The sequence below is a fragment of the Camelina sativa genome, chromosome 7 (assembly GCF_000633955.1).
Source record: "Camelina sativa cultivar DH55 chromosome 7, Cs, whole genome shotgun sequence".
Taxonomy (NCBI): domain Eukaryota; kingdom Viridiplantae; phylum Streptophyta; class Magnoliopsida; order Brassicales; family Brassicaceae; genus Camelina; species Camelina sativa.
The window spans coordinates 14,731,801-14,747,553 of NC_025691.1; the positions used below are offsets into that span (position 1 = coordinate 14,731,801).

At 39.3% G+C, this 15,753-nt stretch overlaps 3 protein-coding genes across 4 annotated transcripts in view; 1 reads left to right on the top strand and 2 right to left on the bottom strand.

The window, feature by feature from the left end:
• LOC104704625 lies at nt 694–2,040 on the top strand. Its single transcript, XM_010420679.1, has one exon. The coding sequence runs from the start codon at nt 694–696 to the stop codon at nt 2,038–2,040; it is 1,347 nt and encodes a 448-aa protein (XP_010418981.1).
• On the bottom strand, nt 9,922–10,467 carry LOC104704626. Its single transcript, XM_010420680.1, has one exon. It carries the CDS (start codon nt 10,465–10,467, stop codon nt 9,922–9,924), a length of 546 nt encoding a protein of 181 aa, XP_010418982.1.
• LOC104701181 overlaps nt 14,896–15,753 on the bottom strand; it is a 3,192-nt gene continuing 2,334 nt past the window's right edge. For both annotated transcript variants that reach the window (XM_010416830.2, XM_019227647.1), the window contains exons 10-11: nt 15,541–15,650; nt 14,896–15,279 (exon numbers count right to left, since the gene is read on the bottom strand). In XM_010416830.2, the coding sequence (XP_010415132.1) occupies nt 15,193–15,279; nt 15,541–15,650 (197 nt within the window). In that variant the 3' untranslated portion in view covers nt 14,896–15,192. The remainder of the gene's footprint in view (nt 15,280–15,540; nt 15,651–15,753) is intronic.

The following is a 15,753-nucleotide window of genomic DNA, read 5'->3' on the forward strand; positions in this document are numbered from 1 at the left end:
ATTGTTGTTTTTGGGGATTTGGGGTTGGGGATTTATTTTCTGCAGTAACCATGTGACTCACTAAGTAATATTAGATTACTTATGATAAAAATTTGTCTTGCAGGTAACCTTAGAGGGGATTAGAGGGCGTGGTGAACGATAGGACCTCGGAGTAGTTTTTGTGTCTATTTGTAAAATCAAGTATGTTTTATATGTAACCGAACCTTTGGCACTAGGCCTTATCTTTGAACCTTATAATCTTTTGGTACTTATTTTGTAATAAACTCCTTATAAATTAATACAATCGGATTTTATATTCGTACGAGTAATAACTGATATAGACTTTGTCCAAGTCGGCTCAACGCCTGGAATGTCACAAGGGTTGCAAAGCTTGAATGATGTCCCAGTCGGGTGAAAACCCCGCCGATGGACTGACTAAGGGTCCTGATTTGTTCTCGAACCTCGGTCGGATCGTCGGTGGATATTTTCAAAGTGGCGTCCCGGGGCGGCCCGTGGCATGTCTGGCCATAGGACGGTTTGGGGGCGTTACAACGGTGGTATCAGAGCATGGTCATGATGCTAGTAGGACTCGTATTTTCAAACATTTTATCGAGTCAAAATGGTCGCAAATAGATACTTAGGATAATCCTGTTTGTTCACCACTTTAGGATTAGATGGGATGGGATTAGGTAACCCTTATTATGATGGATGCAGATGTCTGGCCAAGGAACTGAAAGGTCTAGATCGATGCACTTCACGCCGGATCCAGAGAGGGGTTCAAGTCAACAGTTTGGTCCGGAGGAATGGGGTCCGCATTTTGGAGATGAGCAAGGAGAGCAATCGTTTCTAGGCATTTACGAGCCAAATATGTATATGCCTGAATGGGATGTGCCCGGTGTGACGCCGAGGTACTCACCAGTAAATTCTACCTGGTACAACACACCAAAGTACATGTACCCGCCAAATAGAGAATATTCGCCGATTGGACAGTTCGCTAGCACCCCGAATCCAAACATGCCAAGAGGAGACCAAGGATGTGAGGAGAACCCAAATGAGCAGAGGGTACCAGAGACTCAGCAAACGCTAAAGATGATACAAGATCTTTTAAACCACATGATCCAGCAGCAACAACAGCAGAACCAAAGAAGCCAGCAGGACGATACTCCATCGTCTAACTTTTTGAACCTAGTGATAATGATGAGGAACTTAGGAGGCCGCAAGTTCAAGGGAGAGCAGAACACGGTGTTAGCAGACAAGTGGGTAAGAGAATTGGAGATGAATTTCGAGACATCAAGATGCCCAAAGGAGTACAAAAAGGTGATTGCAATCAACTTTCTGGAAGAAGATGCACACGCATGGTGGGATAGTGTAGTCCCTCGTTACCACTACATGCCGATAACTTGGGAGATTTTCAGGAGAGAGTTCGAGCAGAAGTACTTTCCACCAGAGTCCCGCAATCGATTAGAGAATCAGTTCCTACGTCTGGAACAGGGAGATATGAGTGTTCGAGCTTATGGACAGATCTTCACTCGACTTCGGAGATATTTGTACAAGGGGAATGATGACGAAGATGCTATGGCCCGTAGATTTCTTTACAGACTACGACCAGAAGTAAAAGGAAGATTGCATGCTGTGACATACAAGAGTGTCTCTGAGGTGGAAGAGCGAGCAGTGAACGTAGAGGAAGGAATTGAGCTGGAGAAAGAAGTCATGGCCCAAGAGAAGAAGAAGGAGCCTGTGCAGCAGAGCAAGGTAGTGAATTTCCGAAAGGTTAACCAAGTAGCTGGATGGAACAAAGGTGCGAACCGTGGTAAGGTCAACATGATTTCCAACCAAGGAGGACGTACAACGACCAACTTTGATTCGAGAGAATGTTTTACGTGTGGTCAACTCGGACACTTTGCCCGAGCTTGTCCGACACTTTCTGAAGCCAAGAGTCCCAATCTTGCGCTGATCACATGTTTCTACTATGGAGAAATAAGACACTATGCGACCTCATGTCCATCGAAGCCGACAAAACTGAACGCCCAAACGGTAAACCGTGCTCAGCCAGTGCAGTAAGTGAAGGAACCCCCGACAAAGAAACAAGCGACCCCAGCTAATGTTTATGCCTTAGGATTAGACCCACCCAAACCTCCAGCACCTGCGAAAGGTCTGATAATAGGTTGGATTGGGTTCTAAATCTCTTGAGATTGATTGTGTGTTTGTGTGATTGCGTGTTTAGTTTTTGCATTGCATTTTTGTATATTTGTTATGCATTAGGAACATTACTAGTTGGTGGTAACCCCACTCATGTATTGTTCGATTCGGGAGCGTCCAATAGTTTTGTGACTCCCGAAGTGGCCGATAAGTTCGGAGAATTGTGTGAGGGGTAGGAAGTGAATATCAACGTGTACACCGCTGGTAATAAACCGCCCCTCAAGACCAGAAGGAGGATCAAGGAAGCGTCGATAGTCTTGCAAGATACAAATCTACCAGGGAATCTGCTTGTAATCCCGATGGAGAGATTTGACGTCATACTCGGAATAGATTGGTTATCAGAACACCAAGCCCATATAGACTGCAGCAGGAGCCAAGTCATAATGGAAAATAGAGGAAGGACACCTCTAGTTTTCTACGGAATTTGCCCAAGCTCAAAGGCATATTTCACATCAGCATTAAGAATTGGAAATTCTTTCGAGGAAGGGAGTGTTTACTTAGTCACTCTTACCGCCATGGGAGGAGATGACAAAGAAGACCTAGAAGTTGAGGACATCACAGTAGTCAAGGACTTCGAAGATGTATTCAGGCCGTTAGAAGAATTGCCTCCACCGAGAAGCCATCCTTTTACCATAAACCTCGAGCCGGGAGCTACCCCGATTGCTAAGGCGCCGTATCGCATGGCACCAGCCGAGTTAGCTGAACTCAAGACTCAGCTAGAGGACTTGCTAGAAAAAGGATTCATTCGACCAAGTTCATCGCCATGGGGAGCCCCAGTACTGTTTGTCAAGAAGACGGAAGGGAGCATGCGCTTATGTATTGATTACCGAGGAATCAATAACATAACCATTAAGGACAAGTATCTATTGCCGGGAATCAATAACATAACCATCAAGGACAAGTATCTGTTGCCACAGATTGACGAGCTGTTAGATCAACTCAGAGGAGCAAGCTGGTTTTTGAAGATTGATTTAGCCTCCGGCTACCACCAAATTTCGATCTCAGAACCAGATGTGATGAAGACAGCCTTTCGAACAAGATATGGCCAGTACGAGTTCGTAGTGATGTCGTTTGGACTTACCAACGCGCCAGCAGCCTTCATGCGACTCATGAATGAAGTTTTTCATGACTATTTGGATCAATTCGTGATAATATTCATCGATGACATCCTTATATACTCACGGAGTTCTGAAGAACATGAAGAACATTTGAGAAAGGTGTTAGAACGACTGAGCGAGAAGAAGTTGTTCGCCAAGTTCAGCAAGTGAAGATTTTGGCAAAGGGAGATAGGGTTCCTAGGACATCGAGTCTCAAAACAACGAGTGTTTGCCGACCCAGAGAAGATTACCGCGATCCAGGCCAACGTCTGTGACAGAGGTCCAAAGTTTCTTAGGCCTCGCAGGCTATTACCGGAAATTCATAAAGGGGTTTGCATCTATTGCTAAGCCTTTGACACGACTCACCAGAAAAGGAGTACCATTCATTTGGAGTGAAGAAGTGGAAGAAGCTTTTGGGAAGTTGAAGGAAGCACTGACTACAACACCTATTTTAGCGTTGCCAGAGCCGAATCAGCCTTATGCCGTGTACACTGACGCATCAAGAGTTGGCGTTGGATGTGTTCTGATGCAAGGAGACAAGGTAATTGCCTATGCCTCAAGGCAATTACGGAAGCATGAAGAAAATTACCCCACACATGACTTAGAAATGGCAGTCGTGGTGTTTGCGCTAAGGATATGGAGATCATACCTATATGGAGAAGCGGTTCAGGTATTTACGGATCACCAAAGTCTTAAATACTTGTTCACGCAACCAGATCTCAATTTACGCCAGCGACGATGGATGGAGTTCATTGCCGATTTCGACTTGAAGATCCAGTACCACCCAGGCAAAGCAAATGTAGTGGCAGATGCACTAAGTCGCCGAATTGATGAAGTTGATGTCGAGAAAGATGTGGAGTCCCTAGCCGACAAATTGAAGAAGGTAAGGCTTTCAGCCTTAGAAGGAGAACCTAGTGAGCCGTTAGGTATACAAGCCGTTACTCAGGCAAGTCTAGTTCAACGAATCCGAGAAGAGCAGCCCAAGGACAAGAACCTAAAGAAGATAGCTGAAGAATTGAGAAGTTTAGACGGACCGAATGCGAGTGGTTATCACTTAGCAGATGACGGCACTTTACTTCTTAATGGGAGAATCACCGTACCCGACCGGATTGGACTACGACAGGAGATCCTCAAAGCAGCCCACAGTTCAGCATTGAGTATTCACCCAGGGAGCACCAAGATGTACAAGGACGTGCGCAAGTATTACCATTGGCCTGGATTGAAGCGATCAGTAGCAAATTTGGTAAACCAGTGTGATGCATGTCAAAGAATCAAGGTGGAGCACTGAGTGCCAGCAGGATTACTTCGTAACTTGCCCATACCAACATGGAAGTGGGAGTCTATCTCGATAGATTTCATCACCGAACTACCAACAAGACCATGAAGAATCAACAACGCAGTATGGGTAGTGGCCGATCATTTAACAAAAGTCGCCCACTTAGTTTCGGTTAAGAGTACAGATCAAGCGCCAATTTTAGCGGAGAAGTATATCGATGAGATCTTGAAGTTACATGGAGTGCCAGCCAACATCGTCTCTGACCGTGATCCAAAATTTGCACCAATATTTTGGCAAAATCTACAGAGGGCGCTAGGAACAGTTGTTCATATGAGCACCTCATTCCACCCGGAGACTGATGGGCAGACCGAAAGAACCATCGGAACCATAGAAGATATGATTCGACTATGTGCATTGGAGTGGTCTACAGATTGGGAAGGAAATCTACCGTTGGTTGAATTTGCACATAACAACAGTTATCACTCGAGCATTAGCATGTCACCGTTCGAAGCTATGTACGGAAGACCTTGTCGAACGCCATTATGTTGGACATAAGTTGGAGAAAGGACGATTTTCAACCACAAGCTGATCGACGAGACGATGGAGAAGATCAAGTTTATCCGAGAAAGTTTGAAGAAGGTTCAAGACCGCCAGAAGAAGTACGTAGATCGGAACAGGCGAGAAGTGGAGTTCAAAGTTGGAGATATGGTGTATTTGAAAGTTGCACCTCATAAAGGGAAGGATCGGTTCGGTAAAGTTGGATAGCTCGCGGTAAGGTTCATAGGACCATACCCGATTGAAAAGCGAGTTGGTGAAGTAGCCTACCGACTATCTATGCCAGAAGTTATGCGACTGCATAAAGTCTTCCATGTTTCACAACTACAGAAGCATGTACCTGATCCTAACATGATTGTACCTGAGCCTATCGAGGAGTTGAAGACCAATCTCACATACCCAGAAGGACCATTTGGGATTGGAGAACGAAGGACGCGGAAGTTGAAGAACAGGAGTATTCCTTAAATTGGAGTATTCTGGGGAAAGCAGAACCGCAAGGTCACCACATGGGAAGATGAGGATAGGATTCGAACCAAGTATCCGCAACTCTTTATGGAAGAAGACGAAGCATGGCCATCTGATCCTAATAGAATTCGGGACGAATTCTAATAAGAGGGAGAGAATGTAATGACCCTCACTACGGGGTAAAATTCAAAATAAAATCCCCTTGCCAAAGGACCTGGAAAGGACAAGGAAAGGAGGCAACGAAGAAAGGTAGAAGAATTGCTGAAAAAATGCCCGAGAAAATGTTGACGGACCAATAGATGGCCATGTACCGTACCATGTACCGTACCAAGTACCATGTACCATGTGTCGTACCATGTATTGTACTATGTACCGTACCATACAGTACCGCAGACGCACCATGTACCACAAGACATAGTCGTCCGAGGTGTACCACAGACCCGAGACGTACCGCAGAGTCGTCCGTGACCGTGCCGCGACACAATCCTTTGACTCTTATCTGCTCGGCTAGCGACATTGCGGTGGAATCGACGGTTTAAGGAACTTATGTCTCTTTCATTGACCAATCAAAATTCATGCAAAAAGTGAGAAAAACATAATCATTATGTTTTCACAAAATTGGCCAATCAAATTGCATGCAAAAAGGGTGTGAGACAAAGGAGAAGAAGTGGTCATTATTTAACCAAGTAATGCATTTCTCACCAAGTATTATCTAGAAGACAAGGACTGGTGAAGAATCGGCCAAGTATTAGCATTTCTCACCAAGTATTGTCTAGAAGAAAAGGAGTGGTGAAGAATCGGCGAAGTCTTTGCATTTCTCACCAAGCTTTCAAGGAGACTTTCTCACCAAGTTTTCGAAAACTTGCTCACCAAGTTTCGAAGCTCGCCATGCATTGGCTCATTCCGCCGCCCAAGCTCTCTATAAAAGGAAGCTCACTTCTCTTTATTTTCGCAAAAGCAAGCTAAGTAAAGAAGAAGGAGAGAAAAGAGAGAAAAGAGAGAATAGATAGAGGGTTGAGAAGGAAGAAGGCGTGAAGAAGAAGAGTGTGAAGGAAGGAAAAGAGCAAGACAAGACTATCGACTGCTGCCAAGATTGTTGCATCGAGAAGGAAATCGATTGCAACAAGGAAGATCCGAAGTGCTGCCAAGGGAGAGACGTCGCCAAGAGAATCCGTTCACTCCACCAAGAGTTCGCCGGTGTTCTGTGAGTCCAGGCACATTTCACCGAACTAGATGGAGTCTAAAGACTTCCGTCTAGTAAACGATTTGCATTGAGCATATAGTTGCATTTACTTGAATTTATCTTTGTGATTTTTCTTGGTTAAATGCATGTGCTGTGAGGTTACTCTCGTTGCTAGTTCGAAATGTTCTAGTAACAGAGAAGGTAACTTAATTGTGAGGTTACTCTCGATACTAGTTCGAAATGTTCTAGTATCGGAGGTAGTAACTTGGTTAAGATACTTGTAAAATTATGAGCTTAAAAACCATAAAAACTCAAGTATCAATTGGTTGAAGTCTTAAGGCGTTTAGTCCGCGAGAAATTCCGGCTAGCGTAGTAAGACTAAGGTATGGCTGTCCTCAAACTATTTCCATACCAGCATGCAGCCGCATCATGTAACCCATGTGCGTTGAGTTGTAGGGTTGGTATGAAGAGCTCGGAGGTTATTGGGCTCGCTACCCTGGCCGAAGCTGTCTACACAACGTTGTAGCTCGAAGTGTTGTTCCGGTTGCATGCCTTTGTGGTTGCAATGCGGAGGTGTTGAGGAGAGGAAGCATACCGGGCCCATAAATTAAAACTTGTTAAAAACTTTATAGCTTTTATTCAAGTTTTATTGCTTTGTAGTTGATTGATTGCTTGCTAGATTTATTTGCTTAATTAGCTCATTATCTTCCGCATGCTATCTCTGATTGTTTGCTTGCTTGCATGTTTGATTGCTTGATTGCTTGTTTGATTGCTTGCTTGCTTGATTGTTGTTTTGGGGATTTGGGGTTGGGGATTTATTTTCTGCAGGAACCGTGTGACTCACTAAGTAATATTAGATTATTTATGATAAAAATTTGTCTTGCAGGTAACCTTAGAGGGGATTAGAGGGCGTGGTGAACGATAGGACCTGGAGTAGTTTTTGTATCTGTTTGTAAAATCAAGTATGTTTTATATGTAACCGAACCTTTGGCACTAGGCCTTATCTTCGAACATTATAATCTTTTGGTACTTATTTTGTAATAAACTCCTTATATATTAATACAATCGGATTTTATATTCGTACGAGTAATAACTGATATAGACTTTGTCCAAATCGGCTCAACGCCTGGAATGTCACAAGGGTTGCAAAGCCTGAATGATGTTCCAGTCGGGTGAAAACCCCGCCAATAGACTGACTAAGGGTTCTGATTCGTTCTTGAACCTCGGCTGGATTGTCGGTGGATGTTTTCAAAGTGGTGTCCCGGAATAGCATGTAGCCTGTTCGACTATAGAACAGTTCGGAGGCATTACAAGTAGTTACTGTGATCACTGGATTAAAAGTCTCAGTATAGTCGATGCCCTTGCGTTTATTATACCCTTTGGCGACGAACCTTGCTTTATGTCTATGCATGGATCCATTTCATATCAATGACGTTTTGTCCCGGAGCAGGAGGAACCAAAGACCAGGTAAAGTAACAGATCTGGGAGTTGAATTCATCAGACATAACAGCCCGCTATTTCGTGGTTTGACAGCTTGTTTGGAGATGGCAAGGGCGTACTTGGAGTTGGGTTTGACAATCCTTTTCTTGGTTCTACTGGCCATGGGGAGATGATTTTTGAGTGGTGCTGGTGGAAGAACCGCCGCAGGAGGAGATACAGTCGGTGAGGCAGATCACGATGGAGTAACACTTGGGCCTGGATTTTTTGGTGGACTTGATGGTGTTATTGGGCTTTCGCGTAATGGGCTGGAGTGAGATGTTGATGCTGATGGGCTTGTGGGCCAAGAAGATTGAGCCGAATTAGTGATACTTTGCTCCAAAGGAGTATTGAGAGATGAGGAAAGCTAAGCACCGACGACAGAAGACGGTGGTAGAAGGAAACAGCGAGAGAGTGGCAGGGAGTGACGGTGTGGAGGTTACCGGTGATGATGAATGATTTGAGCCTAGGATCACCGGAGAAGACAACACGATGTCTACGAACGGTGCTGTAGTGAGCGGAACTTCCGTCAGTGGAGGAATCCAATCGACGACTGGCTCAGATACATTGGGCACCGTGGATAAGGTACGAAATGGAAATCGATTTTCAACAAATTGGACATGGCGAGAAACATATAAGTGTTGTGTTGAGGGATCGAGGCAAAATAAGGCGCTTTGGTGAGAGAGTAACCGAGAAAGATGCATGGGGTAGAGCGTGTTTTGAGTTTGTGAAAACGGGATGGGAACAATAGTCTTAGCCATGAAAAACAGAGGCAGCCAAATTTTTTGTGTTTGGAATATTTAGTTGTTGTGCCAAATAGACGATGAAATAGAGAAGATAGAGAGAGAACTGGAGTGGGAATATTTAGTTGTTGTGACAAAGGCGTAAGACCAGTAGGTGATTGGAATATTTGAGAGGCCAGTTTCAACGATATGATGATGGTGTCTTTTGGCAAGACCATTGTGTTTGGGTAAGTGAGGAGGAGACGTTAAGTGAAACCGGCGGTAGATAGGAAATCATGGCGGGCAATGGATTCTCCACCGTTATCGGAGAAGAGAGTACCAATTTTTGTTTGAAACCGGGTTTCAGTGAGAGCTTTGAATATTATGAAGGTGTCTTTGACATGAGATATCAGATTTAAGGTGTATCGAGTGAAGTGGTAAAAATAATGAAATAGTGATTAAAGGAGTCTATGGAGAGAACTGGATAAGTCCAGAGGTCGGTAAAGAGAAATTGCATAGGTCTTGTAGAAAAGATGGAGGTTTGAGAAAAAAGCTAATTTATGAATTTTATTGGAAAAGCAATCAACGCATGACAAAGATGTGGTGAGTGGAGCTAGAATCCATGAGCCATGGATTTGAGCTGGAGGCATGAGAAAGGTTAGCAAGTGGCATCCATGAGGTTGGTGGAGTGGGCAGCAGTGGAGGTTGAGAGTAAGTAGGCTGAAACTATGGACAATGTTTTGCTTAGTTTCCTTTTGTACCACAGATCTGACAGCGTCTGAGATAAGTTCTAGGAGTCCGTTGACTGGCAGAGTGCTGCCGGTTGGACCAGGTTGATGGAGAGTTGTTTGGACGCTGGTGATTTTTCTTGAAGGAGCGAGGACGGTTGTTGGTATAGTTCACAGAGATCGAAAAAGAGGGAGCAGTGGGAGCAGAGGCAAGAACTATGCTTCATAATTGAGGAGCTTCTCATGGAGTTCCAGGAATGAGGGGGGGAGTATCGTGAGCTTCAGTCTTATCTATGATGGGTTTGTAGTCCTCCAGAAGACCACCGAGGATGTAATCAATCTGATCTTCATAGGTTTCAGGTTTTCCCAGAAGAGAAAGTTGATAAAACTTGATGGTAAGTCCTTGGAAATAATCAGCAATAGTACGAGATTCTTTCTTCCAGCCATCAAGTTGGTGCTCGAGTTGACGAACGTGACTCTTGCTTGGGTTGGCATAGGTGGTTACCAAGGTATCCCAGATTTCAGCAGCCGTGAAAGCTCGAGAGAGAATCGGTTGGACAGAGATGGAGATGGCACCAAGAAGAGCGTTGTAGATCAGCTTGTCCTGGCGTTTCCACACGGTTAAGGCTGAGTTAGCAGAGGTAATCCCATTCTTGGTGATTGTGGGATCCGGTTTGGTGATGGCAGAGTCGAGAAATGGAACCAGATCATATCCATCGAGAAGAGCGTGGACTTGACGGCTCCACATAAGGTAGTTGGAGGCAGTGAGTTTTGTCACGTTGGCCATGTTAATGTTGAACAGAGAGAGGAGGTGTTGAGAGGAACAACTTCAGTGGACGCAGCGACCTCTGGGTTTTGGGCGATTGTGTTTTGAGGAAGACATGGTTTTTGTAGAAAAAGAGAGTAAAGGATGAAGGAGAAGGAGACGTGAGAAAGAAGAAGCGGCTAGAGGAAAATTTTTAGGTTAGGTTAGGAGCGATAAGTTTTGATACCATATAAGATAATTGTGATTGATGATCATTAAGAATAGCATTGTACAACATATATACAGGGCTATGACTTGCTGATCAAGTGTAAGACATAATTACAGGATATAAAGTTTACATATTTAGGCGATATGATTTAATCCTCTGCATATCTACATAAATCCGAAGAATTAGGTCGGTTATCTTTGTTTTCAATGAAGACTAGATCATGATCTACAGAATGCCGCCGACAAGTTTTTTTATTTTAATTTTTTGTTAATGTATTTTTTAATATTAGTTTTGTTAATGAACTATTTTGTTAATTCTAGTGATTGAGTATATAAATAGCGGTATATTGCACAACAATGTTTCTTTAATACAATCTTAGTTATATTAATTTGGTTTGATATATTTTATATTGGTATTATTAAAATAGTAATATGAGTATTTAATCCATTAATGATATTTTATTTTTTAGTATTAAATCAATTCAACCTTATCATGTCATATATAACTCTTCCTCTAATATAACCCGTTTGTTTTATTTTCAATTATAATATTTTGAATTTCTTAAAAGTTTAAAATTTACTATATACAGATAAATTAAACAGATCAATTAAAAACTCAAATTAAACTCGCGAGATACCGTAGAATTATATTTGTTTAACACAATCTTATTTAAGTTTGTCATACACTGGTGTTGTTAAAATATTAAAATGAAAATTTAACCCGTATTGAAGTATATCAGATTAATGATATTTTATTATGATTATTATTATTGATTCAATATATATATATATATATAACTCGTCATGCAACATAATTTGTCATGCAATACAACTCGTCTATGTTATTTAAAAGAATTAATATTTTAAATATTCATAATTTTAAATATTTTATTAAGTTTAGAGATATCAATTATATATTTTAAACTTCTTAAACATTTAAAATTTATTTATTATATACAGTATAGTAATATGTATGTTGAACACACATTTTTATATTAATCGGTAATAAATGTCCATTTTAAAAAATTTAAGTCACAATATATTCAGACAAATACAGTTTTATTAAATTTATGTATTATATGATGATTCGCAACAATTAAAATCAAATTCAAACAAAGATGATAGAAAAAAAAAATTAAATATGGAATAAATCTTTTAAATATCTATATTAATTGTAGAACATTTATATATATATGGATATTTAAAATATTTTAATTATCCCTTATATAATAAAACGGAAATACATGACATTTTTTTGTAGACTATATAAGATATATATTTATGATTTTTTGGTTATAAACTTGTAATATAGGTTTATCATAATATACGAGTTAGTCTGATTTTTGGTAAGTAAGGATAATATGGATTTAGTTAATTATAGTAACATATAAATCAATTATAGATGACATTTAAAAGATAAGGAAATCTTTCAACCTAATTAAAACAAAAATATGTGATTCTTCTTTCACATTTATTTTATTTTATATTTCAATTATTTTAATTTTTTATCTAATATATTTACTTAATAAAATTTATGAGTTTTTCTGCATATGATGTAATTTAAATTTTTTAAAACAGACATATATTTTTCAACTGATGAATAAAAAATATACAAAATGGCCTACATCACCTAAGAAAACTAGGCAAAGATTCAAAGTCATTTTAATAAAAAAGAGACCAAAATGATTATGAATACGAATGAGCAGAAACCTTAATTTATCAGGCATTGAAATTAAAAAAATTATGCATTTTATTATGGTTCTTTATTTTAAAGAATTTCAACTTCTAATAACTTTAATAATTCAAATGTATAACTTTTTAAAAATTTTAAAGATTATTAATATTTCAATTATTAAACATTTATCTTTTTATAAAATGTTTAAGATATGAATAATATTTAAACTATAGGAAGTTCAAATATTATAAATATTTCAATTTCTAAAATAATAAAATTTATTCAAACATTTTAAATTTTAATAATATATACGAATTAAAATATCAAATGACGGGTTATATGGCAGGACATGTTTGAGTTGATATTAATAGAAAGTTAAAATGTCATTAATTCGGTGCTCACGGGTAAAATATCATCTCATTATTTTGTGAACTTTTTAAAAACTTTAAAGATTATTAATATTTCAATTATTAAAACTTTTAATTTTGATAGCTGTTTCATATATTTATAATATTTAAACTTTATAAGAAGTTCAAATATTATAAGTAGTTCAATTTCTATAAAAAAGAAAATTTATTAAAACATTTTAAATTTTAAAAATATATTTAGATTTTTATGAAGTTTTTTCTGCGGTGTATAACGAATTAAAATATCACACGACGGGTTATATGGCTAGACATGTTTGAGTAGATATTAATAGAAACTTAAAATGTCATTAATTCGGTGCTACATGGATAACAGTATGAATATTAGATTAATAGACGTATCTAATTAAATCGATTAATTAATATTGTAACAAAATACTTAATATGCGGTATAGTGTAGGTTAAGTCATATAATTAACAATCATGTAATAACCGGTAGCCCACCTTTGCCAATAACGCCTTATTCATCTCCTTCAGTCGTTTGATACCAAGTCCACCATCCTTCTTAGGAGCACAGACTCTATCCCATGACACTAGATGTTGTTTTCGTTTCTCCAAGGTACTCCCCCACAGGAAAGATCGTGACACCTTCTCCAAATCATCCAAAACAGCTTTTGGTAGAGATATAACACTCATTGTATGGATCTGTATGGCTGTCAGTACTGCCTTGGTGAGAGTCAGTCGACCAGGAAAGCTCGAGCACCGTTCCTTCCAACCATCAAGCTTCGACGAGACACGCTCCAGCACCTCTCCAAACGTCGCCTTATTAAGTCGTTTCTGTAAAATAGGCATGCCTAAGTTTTTCCCAAGATTTGTTGTTGAACCAATACCACTCTCATCATAAATGAGTTTTTACATATCCCTTGAAACATTGTGGGAGAAGATGATCTTAGATTTATCCAAGCTCACATTTTGACCTACGGCAATGCAAAACTTTTCTGGAACGATAAATGGCTGCTGAATAAACCTATTTTGGAACTAATGGAGGTGGATTTACCAGTGAGTCGTATGAATGAATGTGTTAAGGAGTTATGGGAGGAAGGACGGGGTTGGTTGTCTAGTAGTATCTTACCCTGGGTTCCTAATGAGGTGTGTTTGAGGCTGGGATCGGTGGTGTTGGATAGGGTTACTGGTGCTAAGGATCGGATATCATGGGCAGAATCTGAGAATGGGCTCTTTACGGTTGCTTCTGCATATGCAATGTTAACCCGGAGTAGTGTAGTGAGACCACATATGGACAGGTTTTGGAATCGTATTTGGAGCTCAGTGGTTACTGAACGAGTGAGAGTTTTTTTGTGGTTGGTTGGGAATCAAGCACTTATGTCAAATTCGGAGTGTTTCCGTCGTCATTTGTGTGATTCCGATTTATGTGTGGTTTGCCGAGGTGGAACTGAAAATATCATTCACATCCTGCGTGACTGTCCGGCGATGTCGGGTGTTTGGAGGCGGTTAGTGCCACTCAGGAAGCAACAAAGGTTCTTCTTGTTATCTCTGTTAGAATGGATTTATACAAATTTACATGTGGAGTCAGGTTCATCAGGAGGTACGGTTTGGCCTACGTTCGGACTGTGTGGCTGAACTTGCTTTGGAGGATGCTCGTGGAGTTGCAATATGGCGTTGGGTTTGTATTTAAATTTTCTTGTTCTTTCATAATGGGAGTTTTCTCCCTTTGTTCTACCAAAAATATATATATATATATATATATATAATTAACAATTAAAATACAATATATAATTTTAAAAACTAAACAAATCAAATAAAATTAACAAACAGAAATTAATATTTTTATCAAATAACTTAAACTGCAGTGTACCGCGGGTCAAAATCTAGATCTACTAGAATAGATCTTACAAAATAGATGTTATTTTCATAAGTTATATTCAACCTATGATTTCATGACATAGTGTTTGAGCAAAAGAAAAAAAAACAAATAAAACAATCATATATATAACACTTTAAATAAAAATTACAAAATAAATAAAATAAATGTTAACTCGTGTGACACGGATCCAGTTCTAGTGTTTTGTTATAAGGATAGTAGAGAAACTTAACTAAAGTTGTTTGGATATGAATATAAATAATTATTGTCATTGAATGCTAATAGTTTCCAAAACATATTTAATTCTCAAAAGATTCTACAAAAAATATAAGTATATATGCGCCAAAGTTTTCCATAATGAAACCGAATATAAGTCAATTCAGTAGAAGTTTTGCAATCCGAACAAACCAAAGAACCATAACGAATGAGCTAAGCAAATATATATAGTTGGTTATTATTGTTGGTCTTCCCAACATAACTAGACCAACCTGCCATTTAGTCCAATGCATAATCCCCTAATAATCTTGGACAAAATCAAAATCTCTAACAACTATCATTGCCAAATAATACGTTCGACGTTTCTTGTGGAATGCTTGGAGAGCTGTTAAAAAATAGGAACATCATCCACAAGCTGGAACTGTAGGAACTAACGGCAATGATGTGTCTCTATCACACATATCCGAACTAATGTTTATGACTCCTTCACCCTGCCATGTTTAATTATGAAGTTAAAAAAACAATATGCAACTTAGAAACCAATGTAAATGATATTTTCTTGAATTAAAACTAATTATATGAATATGTGGGTTGTGTTATTGACCAATCTGGGTTGGTTTGTAGTTAGTCCACCAAACTAGGGAATAAATACATATAAACTAAATCACAAGGAAATGATTTTGTTACCTAGTGATGAAGAGATTTAAAATTTTTCGAAGTATAGAGTTATTAGATTAGCTAGGTTTTGTTACCTTAGCGACGTTTCTGAAGTATGAAGTTGTATAGTTTCCCGTTGGAAACAAGGCTTCCACAATATCAGCCAGTACTAGGTTTGGTTGTGAGATTGCTCCGTCGTACCAGTCTTCTCAGTTTCAAATTCCAAAACAAGGTTGTTAGCTTAATCGATATATAGAAAAAAAAAAAAAAAAAAAAAAAAAAAAAAAAAAAAAAAAAAAAAAAAAAAA

Excerpts from the sequence above, each read along its gene's own strand:
- LOC104704625 (XM_010420679.1), top strand. The coding sequence starts at position 694 with ATGTCTGGCCAAGGAACTGAAAGGTCTAGATCGATGCACTTCACGCCG.
- LOC104704626 (XM_010420680.1), bottom strand. The coding sequence starts at position 10,467 with ATGGCCAACGTGACAAAACTCACTGCCTCCAACTACCTTATGTGGAGC.